The 18,853-nt window shown below is 40.6% G+C and overlaps 2 protein-coding genes across 6 annotated transcripts in view; one reads left to right on the top strand and one right to left on the bottom strand.

Moving 5' to 3' along the window:
* LOC119858598 (inter-alpha-trypsin inhibitor heavy chain H3-like) overlaps positions 1 to 5,033 on the bottom strand; it is a 43,501-nt gene extending 38,468 nt beyond the window's left edge. Inside the window, exon 1 of the mRNA XM_038409584.2 lies at positions 4,822 to 5,033. Within this exon, the coding sequence (XP_038265512.1) occupies positions 4,822 to 4,914 (93 nt within the window). The 5' untranslated portion in view covers positions 4,915 to 5,033. The remainder of the gene's footprint in view (positions 1 to 4,821) is intronic.
* A 1,620-nt stretch (positions 5,034 to 6,653) lies between these two features.
* NEK4 (NIMA related kinase 4) overlaps positions 6,654 to 18,853 on the top strand; it is a 39,407-nt gene continuing 27,207 nt past the window's right edge. Inside the window, exons 1-10 of one of the 5 annotated variants that reach the window (XR_006282553.1) lie at positions 6,656 to 7,061; positions 8,164 to 8,430; positions 9,784 to 9,981; positions 11,354 to 11,461; positions 12,093 to 12,247; positions 15,162 to 15,303; positions 16,236 to 16,655; positions 16,892 to 17,032; positions 17,860 to 18,000; positions 18,409 to 18,475. Coding sequence is in view for 4 of the 5 variants with exons in the window: in XM_038409586.2 (XP_038265514.1) it covers positions 6,969 to 7,061; positions 8,164 to 8,430; positions 9,784 to 9,981; positions 11,354 to 11,461; positions 12,093 to 12,247; positions 15,162 to 15,303; positions 16,236 to 16,655; positions 16,892 to 17,032; positions 17,860 to 18,000; positions 18,409 to 18,475 (1,732 nt within the window). In the remaining variant the exon portion in view is untranslated. Of the gene's footprint in view, positions 7,062 to 8,163; positions 8,431 to 9,783; positions 9,982 to 11,353; positions 11,462 to 12,092; positions 12,248 to 15,161; positions 15,304 to 16,235; positions 16,656 to 16,891; positions 17,033 to 17,859; positions 18,001 to 18,408; positions 18,476 to 18,853 lie in introns of all 5 variants that reach the window. The other 4 variants (XM_038409586.2, XM_038409588.2, XM_043518237.1 and 1 more) reach the window with 4 other exon arrangements.

The following is an 18,853-nucleotide window of genomic DNA, read 5'->3' on the forward strand; positions in this document are numbered from 1 at the left end:
CAACTACTCTTATGTTCTCAATTGCCACCTCCGTGCAAGTGACTCCTATATATACCTCTGTTCAGTCTCACCTCTCCAGGTGTGACTCAGATGTCTACTTATGAATGCCCAACTGCTATTTCAAACTCAGTCTTTCCAAAATTGAATTTATCCTTCCTACTCATCCCCCTTCTCCGTCTCTCTATCCTAGTGAAAACTGAACTTTCCTTCCTGTCTCATGGCCTCAGTGTCATCTTTGACTCTTCACTCATCTTGCCCATACTTACTCTCAGGTCCTGTGACCTCATTATATCACCAAAATTCACCCTTTTATTATTGTCCTCACTGCTACAATTCTTTCACCTTGATAACTGTAACCTGCCCTTTTCCAGTTCTCCCCTCTCTCCTCTCCACGCTATCCAAAATATTGCTGTTAAAGTCCTCTTCCTTTCTCCTCATTGAACATGTCTCTCACATCTCTCCTTCAATAGCTTCATTGCCTCACTGGTTCTGACTATGTCATATTCAAACTCCTTGTCCTCACTCTCTATTTAATCTGATCCACTTACAACTGTTTTCATTTCATAGATTTTCAAGGTGGGATCATTATGATGATCTAGTTTGACCTCCTGCACAACACAGGCCATTTCCTCCTACTCCTCAATTTGCTTCCTACAGGTCTAGTCAACTCTCATTCAAGTATTTCAATTTCCTTCAAATCAACAGAAGGAAAGACCGTTGTAGTTGGTCCCAAATCTCATAAAAAGCACCTTGTCTTACCGCTGCCTTCGTCTCTTTTATGGGATTAGCTTCATGCCTTTGACTGTGCTGCTCACTGTGCCTGAGACAGATAATCTCCACTTTCTATTAAGAGTGGCTTTTCTTCATCAAATTCCTCCTTCAGCAATTTTTCAGGAATCCTCCCTACCTTCTTGCCTATAATCTCGTCTTTCCTATCCCTGGACTGTTCTGTGTCTTATCTATCTTAGAACAAGGAGTAGAGAATGTGTCCCACTCTGTGTAACTGCTAAGCATTACATAAATAACTTTTATTACTACTACTTCTAATACAATTGACATAAAAATTTCCCACAATTGCTCTTGTAACTTTCTTCAGTGCTTCATCCAAGTGGAAGGTTCTGGCGATAGCCCTCTGAACATACATCAGAGGTTACATGCACCCACTCATTGTAAATAATGATTTCAACTTTATAAGTCATGCACTGAGGTTCAGACTCCCAGGGAGTGAAAAGTTAGAATTACTCTGAAATGTCCAGTGACTGAATTTCCATATAGTGGAGGGGGAAAAAAGCTTCAAGACACCTTTAAAATCTGTTCTTTGGTTATATTACAGCCAATTGGGTAATTACAGCCTGTCTACTAGATTTATACTTGGAGCCATGTGAAAAAATCTACTCCACTGGCAAAGAATTTTTTTTTTTTTGCTTGTGTCACTTCAGACAAAACCAAAACAGTTATTGCTTTCACTATGAAATGTTTGTTTTCATGCCTAGAGTCACTTAAAACCTTCAGCTCTATAGTGTATCCAGTTAAGTAATTTTGATTGTGGATTCATAAGAGAGGGACAATGGCGTTTGTACTTAATTTTACATAATTATACTATTGTTACACATGTAGGCAGGGTCTCAATGAGATTTCCCATATCATCTAGTGATGAACTGGGGAAAAGGATATCAGGCACAGACCATATTTGCACAGACAAACTAGTCTGCCTAGGTGTTCACCAGACAGAACTGCTTTGCAAAAGGAGTTCAGTTTTGGCTGGTTTTGGGTTATAGCTCACATTAGTACTGAATGCAGGGGTAATGAAAAGTTATCTTTTTTTGTATGAGTAAAGGGCAACAGAACTGTACCTAGCCTGTTCTGATCCCCTAAACTGAACCTCGCTTGCTAAGCAGAAGGTAGGGATGCTAAATCCCAGTGAAAATGAGAGGGTGTGAGAACAGGTGTTCCTGAGGATACGGACTCAGCCTAAAATCCCTCCCCCCTCTAGTGTTTAAAGACTGAGCTGACTGGATTCAGCTGAGTCCTTGTTTCTGCTCATGATTACAAGAGCTGAAATCACTGATGAGCAAGTCTTGGGGCTAAGCCTTAGAACTGGTGTGGGGACAGTGTTGCAGTGAAAAATAACTAAGGTGGCAGCAGAGAGGTTCACCACTATTCAGTAAAATCACTAAGAGCTGGGCTAAGTGATGGTAGTAGAGATAGTGCAGCAGCAAATCACAGTTGCAAGTGGTGGCAGAGAAAGCAGCAGCAGCAAGCCAGTTGCAGAGGCAAGCGGCAGCAGCAGCAGCAGAGATATTGCTCAATTGCCGCTCCCCCCTTTACAGGGGTCAGAGATGAACTCAGGTGAAGGCAGCTCTGAACTCTGTGTCTTTGCTGGCCATGGATAACCAAGTGTGAACGGGATGCAGTGGAGGGAAAGGGGAGTGGCATATTAAATGGACATTTGTTCATTAGACTGTCACACCACAAGATAGGAAACTGAGGCAAAGTAGACTGCCCAACATACTGTGGGGTGTGTGTTTCCTTATGGTTACGTGCTTTCATATCGTGATTGAGGTGTTTTCTAAAATTAATGCTGGGTTCCCTTTTCCTTTTAAGTTTTCTTTTGTTATACACTGACTCAGTGCTTGTGAGTGGAGAAGTATTGCCTTTTGGGTTGGTGTTTGTTTTTCCCCAGATATCCAATTCTATTTTATCTTCTTCAGAGAAACTCCTAGATATTGAACCCAGCTTATTGCTGCCGACTCCATCAGGTAAAAGGGTTACATTCACATATCTTTATCATAGTTTCTGTAAGAACTATACTTCTCCTCCTCCAAGAAGTTACTAGGCCATGAAAACTGAAATCCCGTCACACCTATATGAGGTTCCTCCAAAGCTGAGTTGATAAATAAGGTAGTATAAGGAAGCTTGTACTACTGCTACCCATGGTGTGAATAAGCAGAGGACTTCAATTTCCAAGGCTGTCTATCCAGTAGAAGCTTTACCATTGACAATTTTACTTTGTGCCCCTAGCACAGCTGCAGGTGGTGGAGGTGCAAAGGGAGTTTTATGGCACCTCTGATTCTTGGGTTGGTTTGGCCCCCGAGACCAAGTTAGAGCAGACCGAAAGTTGCTCTAAATCACACCTGTCTGATTGTGGCCCCAATGGCAGTTGGGGATTACCAGAGGACAGAGTTGCTCCTGTCTCACCCTGTCCCTCTGGCCATACCCCCTACTCCAGGGGACCAGGAATGGGGTGGAAAGGAACCTCTATGCCACACAGGGATTTCCATTATTTCAATGGAATTATATCCTCATAGAAGTGGCATACCACAGTGGACAATCAGCTCTACTCTTTACAGGATTCTGCATGTACCTTACCAGGAATATAGCATAGAGTTGTGGGCATCTTAAATTCAGAAAGGTTTCAGCATTAGACGAAATACAGAGAACAATAACAACTGTGTCGGGGCAAATCTAACTTATGAAGGAAGCACGAAAGAGGTACAACTTTATAATTGTGTTACATAATGACTAAATAATGGAACTTGTATATAGTGTTGTTGTAGCTGGGTTAGTTTCCCAGACCTGAAGAAGAGCTCTGTGTTAGCTTGAAAGCTTGTCTCTCTGACCAACAGAAGTTGGTCCAATAAAAATGTCATTTCAAGAGCATTTTCAGTCATACATCTCAAAGTACTCTGAAAAGGTGGATAAACATTATAGACAAGGAAACTAAGGCATAGAATGGTTGAAACTTGCTAAAGTATATACAACCAGTCAATGGAAACGAAGTAGTCTAACTCTGCCCTACCCCGAGACCACAATGCTACCAAATGGAACTTACCATAACCATCTAGAAGTCATTGAAACACGGAAATACAGAGAGGAAGAAAAATCATTTGTTGTGGTTAGGCGTATTGGCACGAAATGGAGCAAAAATATTTAGACTGAATATTATGAAGCATTTTCACACTGAGATCTAGTTAAGTATAAAAGAGTGTCCCTTGAGATGTGGTGGAAGCTCTGCCATATTGTCATGAAATTCACTGAAGGGTACAATTCTGTCCTGGCACCCAGGTAATGGACATGATCACCAGAAAGATATTTTGTGTCTCTGATATCTACTATTCTTTGGTGGGTTTTTGCCCCCAATATTTTGTTTTATTTTACAGGTGCAATAATCAGGTGCTACAGTTATTATTCTACCTCTCTAAAAACAAAAACCTTGAAAACATCTTTTTCTATTTGGGTGAGGGATGGAATGAGAGAAGAACAGAGGAAGGTTGTTATGAGTAGGGAAAGTGATAATGATTTAAAAACAGAAATACAGAAGTTTCTACAATAGATGACTCAGGAGCATTGTGCAGCCCTACAGATCAACTGTCTCAATTACCTCATAAATTCAGCAGATAGGGAAGTGTCCACTTTCATGTTAAGTTCAGCAGCAGAGGGAGTTCTCTCAGCTTAACCTGCCTGGTTCATTCAAAAGTATGCAAGGACCCTATCTGTCTGGCATAACAACCATATCCAGCAGAACAGCAGGGACATCTGATTCAATTGGAAGCACAGGAGGTGCATGCCTGTCCATTCTGCTTGAGGTCTGATCCTCTGTCCCTAGAAGTCAACAGCAAAGGTCCTAGTTGTGTGATGAGATATCAAGTGTGGAAAAACTGCGACAGGGATGGGAGGCAATAGGGTCCTATGTAAGACAAAGCCCTTAATATGAGAACAGTCCTGATAAAATCGGAACATCTGGCCACCCTAGGTCCTAGTGCATTCAGAGGTGCATTAATCATGGAAGCAGTAGCTACCTGGTGGATTTTAGTTGCTTACCTTGATGTTCCTGAAAGGTGTTATCAAAAAGTCTGATGTTTCAAGCGCAGGAATCAATGCCAATAAAATGTAAAACAACAAATGGTTTTCCATGTTGGAAAAATGAGTAATGCTACTTTGAGGGTTATGTGCTAATAAATAATACCCTATTTACAGTCTGTTAATAAACAACCAAATATGAAAACAGGTTAAACATTAGGCGGAGGGGGAGGACAGGGGGCAGGGAAGCAAATAGTGAACTTTTGAAGTTCTAACAAAGTTTGTAGAAAATATTTGCAAAATCTGTCAAAACGTTTTAATTACATTTAAGAGTGAAAATATATTCTCTCTACCAAATTAACATTTTGCATTATACTTGAGTGACTGAATGTCACAAAATCAAATCTCCATTATGATTCTCACATTAGCCTTACATTTGCACACATGCCTCCAACTCATCTTCCACACATTCCTGCTCATTTTCCACATGCAAGTCCAAACCCCATTGTAGTAACTATACCCAGATGTACAGACACTCATTTCTTAACCTGTGTATTTTTATATAATATAAATAATATATAAGCTTTAATAAAAAAAATTTAAGTACTTACCCCTCCATGGCTTAGAAAACTTTCTTCCATGCTCCTGCCCTTCTGCTGTTTACTCTCTCATGAGCTGGAGACACCTATAGCTTTATCCAATGCCAGAAGTGGCAGGTTGGTGGATCAGGAATTATTTAAATATAATTTGATGTAAATCAGGCAAATAGATGTGGCAATAAGGAGCATTCTCCAGCATAGGTGATGAGTGATTAGAGATGTACGGATCCTGAGATAAAGCTGGTGTAACTAAGAATTTACTGGTTTCAGAGTAGCAGCCGTGTTAGTCTGTATTCGCAAAAAGAAAAGGAGTACTTGTGGCACCTTAGAGACTAACAAATTTATGTGAGCATAAGCTTTCGTGAGCTACAGCTCACTTCATCGGATGCCACAAGTACTCTTTTTCTTTTTAAGAATTTACTGACTTTTTAGATCCTAATCCTAAAAATACTTAAGCACATACCTGTGTGTGTGAATAGTCAGGTTTATGATTGAAAATTTACACTCCTATCATGAAAATAGTGAACTGTAACATTGTGGTTAGTTTAGGTATTTTGTAAGAGGAAAAAATCTCAACTTTAAATATCTCTCCAAAGCCCCAAGCCTTTCAGTGCTGCAGCTGTGAAAGGGACACTGAACAGAAAGGAGGTTTTGGTTCTGTAGGGTTGTGTTTTGCCTTATGAAAGAACCTTGGCCGCGAGAGAGGGGAGTAGCTATGATGGAAACCACAGGTTTCCAATTTCCCACATGAGGCAGATCTAGCTGGTACCTGACATACATCTCCTAGGTAGGCTGCAGCCCTGCTGGGACTGAGGTGGTATGCTGCAGGTGGGACCTGTCCCCTACATGGACTGCACTGCTGTGAGCTTGAAGTGGACCATTGCATGCTGGGACCTGTCCCCTAAATGGACTGCATCAGTGTAGGCCTGAGGTGGAGTGGTGCATGCTGAGACCTGTCTTCTAGGTGGGCCACACCTAGGTTTTTCGCACTGCTTGGTTTGTGATGGAGTGGTGCAGGCCGGGCCTGCTGTCTCTGGATCAATCAGCTGCCCTGAGAGGGTGTGTAGGGAGGCACATGCTGCTGCTCTCCATTTGTGCCACTCAGATGAAGAGTGTTGGCTCCAGGCCAGAAGACAATCAGAGCAGCTTCTCATTTGGGCAGGAGACCTGTGGTATGGGCTACATCAGCAGGCCCCCTCTGGAGAGACTAGCTGCTAGCACCAATACTGGGGGCATTAATTTTCAAATTCCAAGATGGCTGCCTAGGTTAGCAGGAACCCTATAGCCAAGATGGCCGCCGGGGAGGACGCCCACATCTGTAATGGCTGCTTAGGTGACTGAGGGAGGTTGCCCACATCCAAGATGGCCATAGCAGTGACGCGAAGGGTTGTACCATAGAGAGGAAGGCGGGCTTGTGTCTACTTGCGATTTTTTTTTCCCCCCTATGGTCGAGGGAGGCCCATGTGGATCTCTATGGCAGCAGCAGTAACGTTCGTAAGGCGCCCGGGCAGCTGAGCGGCTCCGGGCCCCGAGCGCTGGGGGGGGAGGGGGCCGACGGAGGTCGGGAGGATGCCCCTGGCCGCCTACTTCTTCCTGCGGGCCGTGGGCAAGGGCAGCTACGGGGAGGTGAGCCTGGTGCGGCACCGGCAGGACAACAGACAGGTAACCGGGAAGCTGGCCGCGGGAGGGCTCCGACCTCCCCTTTCAGACCCGGGGCCCGCGGCGGGTCTGACCCGCGCCTCAGTCCCGGAGCCTGGTGAGAGGAGTGGGGGTTCTGGGGAAGCGGAGTCTGTTTCTCTCCCTGTTCTGTGGGGCGATCTGGGGGAGCGATGTCCTGATTTTACACCCCCCTCACCCGCACCCTGGCCTTTAGAGAATGGTGTGAGCAGTAGGGCCAGGATACGGGGAAGTCTGATTTCCCCTTCCCATCCCCCTGCGCTCTAAGGGGAGTGGTTGGTTTGTGTTCGTATCCAGCATCCCCATCCTATTAAAATTAAGCAATCGGAATACATTGCAGTTACTCCTGCTACAAACATTTCCCTTCACTTGTAGAATCTTTCAGTTCATTGTCTTGCTAACCATTGACTTTAGCAGGAGCCTTGAGCCCCTTATCGCAGTTCTTTTTAATGTAAACAGTCCAGTTTGTACCATAGTTTGCTTATGAAAGTAAGCAAATTTTAAAGGCAATTTTATGTAACAGGCTGATTTAGACTTTTGATCTCTTTGCACAACACTACATGCTAAGTTGTCCAAGGTCACCGCTCGGTGAAACAAAGTATTATTACATTTTGTTTTAACTGCATGTGCTTTTAATTTCTTTGTCTTGTTCTTCTATTATAGGAAAGAGCAAAAGGGAAGATGTGATCAATTTTTACTCTCCTTCAAAATTTTCAATACCTTATTTACTAGCCCTCTAATTTGCACATGGCATGATAACTATTGCCGATGAGCACTAGGATAGACGTTAGGGATGGTCAAGAAGGCAAATGGCAAGGATACCAGTTAAATACCTACCTGAAGAGAATACAAATGGTGGCATTTAGATTTAAAATTATAATATATGTAAAGTTCTTAAATTTCAGTTTTGTATGTTTGTGAGGGGAAGCCATATTTGTTCCATTCTTACAACAACATGGACACTGTTAAATGTAACTCTGTATTTAAAAACATTGTTTTATAGATTTTTAGAATTTGCCAGTGTTTCCATAGTAGGTTGTATGTTTTCATAACAAATCTTTTTTTTTTTTTTCCTCTCCCCTCCCAGTATGTCATCAAAAAGCTAAACCTTAAACATGCATCCAGCCGAGAGAGGAAAGCAGCAGAACAAGAAGCCCAGTTGTTGTCTCAGCTGAAACACCCCAACATAGTTACCTATAGGGAGTCCTGGGAGGCGGAAGATGGCCTGTTATATATTGTCATGGGCTTCTGTGAAGGAGGGGACCTGTATCATAAACTTAAAGAGCAGAAAGGCAAACCTTTGCCAGAGAATCAGGTGGTGGAATGGTTTGTCCAGATTGCCATGGCTTTGCAGGTATTAATATACTTTAACATATAACCTCTTTGTTTTAAAAGAAATGGGTCTGTTTTTGCTTGCTTTCCATTAAAAAAACCCTTAATTTTAGTTTTGGTGTGTGAACTTTGCTTACAGATTATCAATGTCAACCTAAGGTAGCCATGTAGAAAAAGAGTTGCTGTTGTATACTTTACCTCCATCATTTCAGTATTGTAGACAATGTGACATGATGGTTGGCAGTTAATTGTAATTGTAGCCCATAACTATAAAGTTCTGAATATAAGCAAGTCTTGTTCTAATTAAGGGGCTGTTTCTGTTGTTTGTAACTCTCTGTTTCCATGGGTTTGCAACTCAATTATACAAATTTTCTCTGTGCTGAAACTTATTGATAACACCTTAAAAACTAATTTTAACCAAGAAGCGTTTGCACAAAAAATCTTACTACTTGCAGAGTATTTTGCTCCTGTAATTATATTTTAAGTGAAAATTTCCAGACCATTAACTCCTAATTTCTACTGGAAGCTGCTTCAGTCTGTTACATTTTAAAAATGAAAAGGAATCAAATCACAAAAAATTCATTACAGTAATAAAGGTTTGTTTTAAAGACAATAGTGAGGAAACTAGGGTGTTGGATTGAAAATTCTATTTTTAACTTGCCAGTGGAACTTGTCATCAGGGGATGTTGTGAAAGCAAAAACTGTAATTGGATTCAAAAAAGAGTTGGATAAGTTCATGGAGGATATGTCCAGCAATGGCTATTAGCCAAGATGGTCCAGAATGCAGCCCATGCTCTGGATATCCCTAAGCCTTTGACTGCCAGGTGCTGGGACTAGGTGACAGGGTGGAACACTTGATGGTTGCCCTCTTCTTGTCATTCCCTTTTGAAGCATCTGGCATTGGCTACTATTGGAAGACCGAATATCGGGCCATTCCTGTGTGTGTTTGTTGTGGCTAGGAATGCAAATGTCCACAACAGCATCTGATCTTGTTCATCATAGGCCTAATCCTGCAGTTCTTACTCAGGCAAAATTCCCACTGACTTCTGAAAGTCCTTAATTCAGACAAAATTCCTTACTGGGATTGCAAGATTGGATCTGAAATCAATTGCAATATGAAGACACAGTGGAGAGTGAGTTAAGCACTGAACTTCAGCCTCAATTTTGCATGTTTTGTGTCTATATAGGTACATTAAACTAAAGAAATAACGAATTTTGTATATACATATGTTAACATGAACAGATTAGTGTGATAACTGTAATTTATCTCTTGTATAGTGATGTGTAGTTTTGTTGCATTTGTACTTTTTTGACTCTGGTCAGAGGAAAAGAACAAATTAACTGTTTAACTTGCTTGAAATTCTTTATTTTTCAGTATTTACATGAAAAACACATTCTACACAGAGATCTCAAAACTCAAAATGTTTTCCTGACAAGGACAAATATAATCAAAGTGGGAGATCTGGGAATAGCTAGAGTGTTAGAAAATCAGTATGATATGGCCAGTACTCTCATTGGCACACCTTATTATATGAGTCCTGAATTGTTCTCCAACAAACCTTACAACTACAAGGTAAAGTATATTGATGCAAATATTGGCCCCAATTATGTTAGTTGATTTAAGGGAGCCTTAAACTCTGAGAAGTTTATAAATTATCTAGAAGAGTAATGCGAGTTATTTTGTTGACTTTGCCTATTAACCATGGAGCACTACAATCTTGTGTGTTATGAAAGTAATGCCTCTATATAAAAAGCACTTTTTGGGGACTGCTGATTAACTTTTGCTGCCTTTTTTACTATTGCCAACGGGAAAAAATTAATCATAAAAAGTTATTTTAAAGGAATTTAGTTTTTCTTTGTGAATTGTCAACTTGTGTTAATTTGTTAGGACCAGGTTTTGTCAACGACTGTATCAGTGTAAGTTAGAATTCCAGTACAAAGGAAAAACCTTTGTTGTATGGTATGACACTGGCATATAAAGCCTCAGATAATTGTGACAGGCTTTATCTTTAAAATTGCTATTATATATGTAATAAGAAAACAAACCAAAAAAACCTAATAAGCATTTACGAGTATGGAGATAAATGTGTAAGGGAAGGTAGATCAATATTTAAATATATGCATAGCTTTTAAATAAACATACATGTGAAATATTGCATTACGTATTTAAAAAAACACGAGAATGCCCCTCCGTTAATTAAATCGCAGCTGTTGGCCACAAGTACCAAAACCATGAACTAAGGAAAAACTTTGTTGCTATAAATATAGAAAGACTTCCAATTTTCTCCAAGCTGCATTTGGCCACCAGTGGTTAAAATGTTTTCTCTCCCTCACCTGCATTATGAAGCTCATGATTCATGTTGGTGTACTGCTACACTGCTTGGAGCTCCATTGAAAGTCTGGAGTTCTACATTGGCGCAGTAATCTGCATGTATAGTTCACAGTACAGGATTGGGACTTAAACATTATGGACATAACTTTGCTTAATTGCAATCTATATTATTTGCAGATAGTTTATGCCTGAGATTTCAGTGAGATGTAATTGTATGGGAAGTCCGAAGAAAGAATTAGTTTCAGAATTCTTTGGAGCTAAAGAAACTCAAAGAAATGTTAGAGACAAGCCAATATTTGAAATCGGGATAATTTTTTAATGATCTGTAACTCAAAAACAGACTGACTGACTTTCTTCACGCTTTGCAGAAAAATTCTCCTTACCCTTCAGAGTAAACGTGGCCATGCTCAATACAAACCAGTTTTGTTACCTGAGGCCGCTACCAAAAGTTTATAATGGAATTTGGTAGTGCTCTTAACTATAGTGGCTGCCAACTCAGCATAACATTCTGTTCCTAATGGGCTATTCAGGAACATATTATCTACTTTTTAAAAGTAAATTTTCAGTATTGCATCAGAAGCGCTTATGCTGATTTTTCTGGTTTTCTTTTCAGTCTGATGTTTGGGCTTTGGGCTGTTGTGTTTATGAAATGGCCACGCTGAAACATGCCTTCAACGCTAAAGACATGAACTCTTTAGTTTATCGAATTATTGAAGGAAAGGTAAAAACTGATCTAAAGTTGTTTTTGGTTCAGTGAAAACATTCTGGAAATATGCTACAGTATGAAGATCCTTCTGGTGTGGATACTGAATCATGGTTTTTAAATGCAAAATTTGTATATTCAGACCTGTAGTCCAATCTTGTGTCTGGAACTTGAGATAACTGTTTTCAATCAAAAGTAATGACTGGTTTCAGAGTAGCAGCCATGTTAGTCTGTATTCACAAAAAGAAAAGGAGTACTTGTGGCACCTTGGAGACTAACAAATTTATTTGAGCATAAGCTTTCGTGAGCTACAGCTCACTTCATCAGATGACTGAATGCATCCGATGAAGTGAGCTGTAGCTCATGAAAGCTTATGCTCAAATAAATTTGTTAGTCTCCAAGGTGCCACAAGTACTCCTTTTCTTTTAGTGGGACTACTATACTTAACATTAGGGATGTGTTTAAGTACCTAGCTGAATCAGAGCCCTAATGCTCAAATAATGCAACAATTCCTGCAGGCGAATGTGTTAATGGTTTTTGTTTGCTGTACATTGATGTTGTCGTCAAAACAATTAGCTTCCTATTATGAAAATTAGCAATCCATCCATTCATTCCCATAATCAAATGTATCCTTTCAATACAATTACAGCTGCCACCGATGCCAAAGGATTATAGTCCACAACTGGCAGAACTAATAAGAACTATGCTTAGCAAAAAGCCTGAAGAAAGACCCAATGTGAAAAGCATACTAAGGCAACCATACATCAAGCATCAAATCTCTCTGTTTTTGGAAGCCACAAAGGCGTAAGATATATTTATTTTATTAATAGTTCTCTATAAAACTATTGGTTTGCATAACAGATTGTTGAGCGTAATGTTGTAATCATTGTGTTACAATTTGTCCCAGATTTCGGAGCAGGATGTTTGAACTTAGTTTTGCTGTGTTTAACTGCAGGGTATGGGACAGAAAGGATCTTTTGAGATTGTTGAGGGAAGGAATTATTTGAGAACTATAACAGGAGACAACTAAGAAGATGGAAATTAGTTACATTAGGCCTATGTAGAAGGAAAGTGGGATTTAAGTTTCGGATTGCATATTACCTTAAAGTAAATCCTCCTATTGTTTGTCCACTTCGAGTATTTGAAACCAGCCAGACAGAAAAATCTTACCTGATTAAATGTTAGAAGTTGTATTTGGCTGCCCTAATTAGGAGCATTTAGTAATAAATGCTATGAATCAGTGTTTGTTTTTATAGAAAAACTAAACACCTTATTCTCAATGTATCCATTATTTGGGAAAAACATGCCATATAGTTTGGTTCATGTCCACTGTTGACTTTTAATTTATTATAACTTGTGAAAGATGGCAGGATAGATTACTCATTAGTGTATGGGACACTCCAGGTTTTCTTCATAGCTCTGGAACTGAGGCTCCTTAGGCAAGTTGATAAACCTGTCCCCATTTGTAAAATGGTCATGGTGATATTGACCTACTTAACAGAAAAGTTGTAAGGATTAATTCATATTTTAAAGCAATTGGATCCTCAAAAGGCAAGTGCTATCAAGGGGCAAAGTATTGTGGGCATACAGAATTTTTTAAAGTGATGTGCCAAATTGTTCCCCGATTTAACAATCTTATTTAGAAAATCAGAGGTTGTGTGCTGTTTGGTTTTTTTTTTTTTTTTATTGTCAACCGGAGAATCCCACTGTAATCCTCAATTTGATAAAATTAAAAATCGAAGGTAGCTTGGCTGAAGCAATGGAGAAGACCTGGTTTGGGGAGTAATCTTGAGACTCTTAGCACTAATAAGGTTGAAGTCTCTTGTAGCTGTGATACACTTGGACTGTCAGATGAAAGGAAGATAGCTGCATGAGCACTACCTTTCCACCAATGCACAGAGTAGAATTAGGGTATGTCTACACGGCAATTCAACATCTGCAGCAGGCCCATGTCAGCTGACTTGACCTCATTGGGCTGCACGGGACTGTAGAATTTTGGTGTAGACTTTGGGCTCAGGCTGGAGCCTGGGCTCTGGGATCCTCCCCCTCACAGGGTCCCAGAGCTTGGGCTCCAGCCTGAGCCCAGACATACACAAGGCAATATGACAGCCCTGTACCCCATGCCCCACGAACCCAAGTCAGCTGAGATGGGTCAGCAGTGGGTTTTTAACTGCAGTATAGACACATCCATAGGGTCTGTTCTGAAGGGTCTCTTTACTCTTCTTTCTGGCTGGAGGAAGAGCATCATGGTCGCTTAAGAAGAGGGGAAAGTAGCTTTCAGATTGGGACATGCGAGACTTGTGGCGGCTGGTCTTTGTTCAGTGCCAGACAATGAGAGGGGGAGGAAAAAAGCTTGGATTATGGGAGGGAGGATGTTGAATAATGAGAGACGCACTCTCCCCAGTCACTGCGTTTATCCCTGATCATGTATCCCATATTTAAATAAAACAAAAGCAGGACTGCTTTTCTCCTGCTGACCATTCCAGCATACACAGACCAGAGTGAGCTCACAAGTTGAGAGGAGATAGTGGCAAAAATTAGAAACCATTCTGTGACATTTGAGAAAATTACAAATCCTCTGGTTAATAAATTCTGTGCAAATTCCAAGTTCTATGGTAAATCTGTGATCGATGCTTGCACCAAATAGAAAAGTGAGATAAAGACTGATGACAAATCTGAAATATGGATAGGAAATATATATAGTCACTTGCGTTTCCTTATCAGTCTGTGTTAAGGTCACTTCATCATATTTGAAATCACCAAAAGACAAGTTCCTTTTGCTGTTTGCATGTTTTTAACTTGATGTTCAGCAAAAAAAAGTTGAATATAAAATTTTGTCATCAGATTTGGTTAACCACTTCATTACTCCCAGTTTTTGAGACCTATTGGCAATAAACTTAATTGTCAAATATTTATTTCCCCAAATGGATGAGCCTTATTGTCTTGGTTGTACGCTGTGCAGTCACTTACACCTATGCAAAGTGGATATAAATTACTACCAAATCAGTGCAAAGTACTACTAACATTCTAACTTTGCACAGCTGAAAATGACTATACAACTGGTCACCAACCAGTAGATCGCGATCAATTGGTCAATCCTGGAGCCTCCGACAGTCTATTGCGATATACGGCTGCTGAAAGTCCGGCAGCACAGCGGGGCTAAGGTAGGCTCCCTGCCTGCCCCAGCCCCGTGCCACTGCTGGAAGCAGCCGGGGCAAGGGGTGGGGGCAAGGGTCTCCATGAGCTGCTCCAGCCTGCAAGCATCTCCCCTACAACTCCCATTGGCTTGGAATGGAGAACCGCAGACAATGGGAGCTGCGGGGGTGATGCTTGCGGGCAGGAACAGCGCACGGGGACCCCTGCCCTTCCCACCCAAGGGCTGCAGGGGTGTGCTGGTCACTTCTGGGAGCGGCATGGGGCTGGGGCAGGCAGGGAGCCTGCCTTAGCCCTGCTGCACTGCCATCCAGGAGCCGACTGAGGTAAGTGCTGTCCTGCGGGAGCCCACACCCCGAACTCCCTCCTGCACCCAGAAAACCCTGCCCTGAGCCCCCTCCCAGAGACTGTACCCTGAGCCTCCTCCCGCACCCCTGCCCCAGGCTCAGCCTGGAGCCCCATCCCACTCTCCGAACCCCTCGGCTCCAGCCCAGAGCCCTCAGTAGTCTAAACCACAAACAACTTAGTCTTTGTCCTTTTTTTGTTGTTGCCATTTTCTTTAAAGAAAAACAGCCAAAAATCATAAGAAAATATCTGATTCTACACCCAGAAGTGCTGCTTCTGTGATCTCAGTGAAGACTCGATCTAATAATGGAAACATCACATCCAAAAAACATCCCTTTGAGCAAGCCAGGAGAGAGAGTGCCGTAAGTTACTTTTTTCCGACGGATACATTGTTGTTACATACGACGGATACATACGTTGTTTTTTTTTTAATATTTGTGTGACATGATATAAAAATATATTTTGAAATGCTTTGTGATTTCCTAATATATTTGTATTCAGAAAACTGTGTAAAAAACATACAAAGGGGGAAAGGAGCTGTATCCATCTACAGTTGGAGCTAAGAAAATAGCCATGGATCAGTAAAACTAATTGCACTGGTCTTTACTGAAAAATACTCATGAAACATTATACCTAATCCTTATTCTATGAAGCTGTTATGTGGATTTTATTTAACCATACAGTTGCATAAACTTTTGCACGTGGCACAGTCATGTGAATGCTGTGACACTGTATACCCAGCAGAATACCTGATGTCACTGGACTAACGGAAATGCATATGTTTAAGGACAGGCAAATGTTGACAGTGAAAATATTTGCTGCAGCTTGTGACTGGAAAATGATTATATGTTCGAGGAAAATTGCTTGTTACCAGAGGTGAATACTTTACAGTAGTCCAAATAGATCAAGTCACAAAGATTAATCACTTGTCCACTGTTCATTTTCTGCACTGTTTGCCAGTCGGTGTTAGTTTTTAATATTGAAGCCTTAAACATGTGGTTTAATTCTGGAGAGTTACTAGGAGGACTCTGTTTATCACTTGTGGTCATAGGGGCAAAGTGGGTGCATTGTTTATGGAATAGGCTGTGTTGACATCTGAAGTCCCAAACTTCTCATCAGACTTTATAGCTTATGAGAGTCTTTGTTATACCCCTTATCGATGCTTCCAAATAGTACTTGATTATGATTTTGTTTCATTATCACTTTATATACTGTCTGGTATGCAAGTGACTTCTTTGAGCTTCTAAAATATTCGTCAGAGGATAATTCCATTTCTGCTTTTTTTTAATTACAGAATGAAGAAAAACATTTAATCAAAGATAAAACTTTTGAAATTCATCCCTCAGAGAAACCAGCAGCTGAACCTGAAAAAAATGCAAACAAGAATGAGAACAGCAGCACAGGAGTTTCCATAGCAACAATTAGCAAAGTGGATATTGATATTTTACTGTCTGAAAGGAGGAACTCTAAAAGTGATCACTTACTACAGGATAACAAAGCAAGGTGCTTAAGCATTCCTAGTGAAGTAGAATCTAAAATAACATCTAATGGCCCACAGACTAAGGAAGACAGACTACAACAAAACTCAAAGCAAGGTTCTAGAACTGAAATTGTGGATTCTAAGCAGTTTGCTGCTGTTGTCACAGGTGAAGGAGATGACACTTTGAAACTCCTGCAGCCTGTCTCAAAGGACCAAAAGCAAAATGATGACCAGGTAATTATTTAACTCTTAAATGTGCTCGGTAGAAGGTTGAACTAGATGGTTTATAGAAAGAACAAAGCTGAACAAATGTTACGTTTCAAAGTGGGGCACTTCTGATCAGGCTTTTGGGGTGCCAAAGCAGTTGGAAGCCCTAGTATCCCTGCAGCACTGCTTCTGTATAAGACAAAGGCTGGGGCTCAAACCTTAATTGTCTTTGTTCTTGCTAGAAAAATATTTTTACTTTTTAGGATGAAGCCTCTGGTGGAAATCCAGATGTTCAGGAAAAAGTCACTTCTCACTTACAGCCTCATAGCTCTTTCTATGAACCTTCTCTCTCACGGCAGCGATGGCAGAAGAAAAGGGAGCTAGATGAAGTCTGTTCAGAGAAGGTGCAGATAAAAATGTATTTTTATAAAATGACAGTGTACTACTATCTTAGTTTTCTTCCCAGCCTACAAAAAGATTGTAACAGTTTGTGGATCCTTTCCACTAGTTGAACCATCTCCAGTCAGTGTATAATCTCATTTCATACACATCCATAGAATTGCATTTATAACAAAATGGGTAACTCTGCGGGCCTTGGAAATATACTTTTGAGGGTGCTTTTTGCCCAAGGATTTCAAAGCACTCTATGATCAGTAGGCCTCTCAACACTCGGAGGTACAAAATTCTAATCCTTCTAGGGGACATGAGCAAATTAAAGCCCAGAAAGATTATATGACATTATTATTTATTTTATTACAGTAGTACCTAGAGACCCCCAGCCAAGACTAGATCCTTATTGTGGTTGGCACTGTATGGAACATATAGTTGGAGACAATCCCTATCCCCAGAGAGAGCTGACAGTGTAAATAGACAGACAAAGGATTGGGGGGAAAAGGGTATGACATACAAGCATAGTGAACAGTGTGGTGAGCTTCAAATGTCATTTTAGTTCCATGATTTTTTTTTGCGTGGGGTTTTGTTGTGAAGATGTTAGCTAAATGTAGACAGAGGGAGTATACGGAAGTTAGGGAAAAGTGTGTGTGTGTGTGGGGGGGGGGGGGGTTGTTTGTGTGTGACAATAAGGCAATGGTAGAATTGTGAATAGGACCGAAAAGTCCTGACTCCCAGTCCTGGGTTGCTAGTTTGGTGTTTGCAGTTCTAGATTTCAAAGCATTTTAATTTATTGAAAGAGAGGAAATGAGACTGTAATCATTTTCTAATTCTCTCTAAGCTCAGAGAAGTTGCTCCGTGGCCCTTACCTTCTCTTCCTGATGTGAATATGAAGACAACTTACAGCTCTGCAGATCAGCCTGGCACTAAAGTCACAGAGTCTGTAAATAGCTCTAAAAATAGTGAGAGAGCAATTTCAGAGGTTTGTTCTGAAAACTTTATGTTCAGATATATTTTTGTCATTTTCTTACTATTTCTTCTGAGTAGTTTACTCCAAAAGCATGTGGGGTGGGGAAAAGAAATGTACAGAAGCTATCCTCTGTGATTAAATTTCTGTCTTGCATCTGATTGATCAGGTAGGAAGAAAGAAAGCCAGCTCTTTCTCTTAATTGAAATAAGGAGGCTGGAGGCTCCTTTCCTCCAGGAATTAGGTTTGTTGATCAAGATCACCATGGAAAAAATTGAATACAATGCATGCTGAACTGCCTGAAAACTTTAGTTAGTAGCCATCTTTTCTAGGTGCATTTGGACAAAAGTTTTCTTTTCAAATATGACAAAATAAAAAACCACCATGACTGCCACTATTAATATTATTTTGATTTATTTAAAGGGTAGACCGTTGTCGGCAAGAGAGAGGAGGAGGCTAAAACAATCACAAGAAAAGATGTTTTCTTCTGGTAACTTTTTTTTTTTTTTTAATGCTAACTCTTCAACTGATGCAGTGGGATGGCTTCTCTATGGAAACACTAATTTGCAATCTGGTCTTTAGTATTAACTTCCTCAAAAAAGATACAGTTGAAATGTAGCTTTGATGTTAATAGGAGTTTTTATTTAACACAACTTTTATTTTTGTAATGCTCATTCAGTGGTTCTAATGGTGGTGATGTGACGTTTCCACAAGAAATGCACTTTTCAGCTAGAATCCTCAGTGTTTTTGTTGGCTAGTTTGTCTGACACTGGTAGTATGTTTGGAGGACGCTAAAATGCTTTACTGTCACCAGTGCCCAGTTTGTAAAACAAGATTAAAAAGTTCAGAGTCAGAATTAGTGGAGGAA

The sequence above is a fragment of the Dermochelys coriacea genome, chromosome 7 (assembly GCF_009764565.3).
Source record: "Dermochelys coriacea isolate rDerCor1 chromosome 7, rDerCor1.pri.v4, whole genome shotgun sequence".
In the NCBI taxonomy this organism is placed as follows: domain Eukaryota; kingdom Metazoa; phylum Chordata; order Testudines; family Dermochelyidae; genus Dermochelys; species Dermochelys coriacea.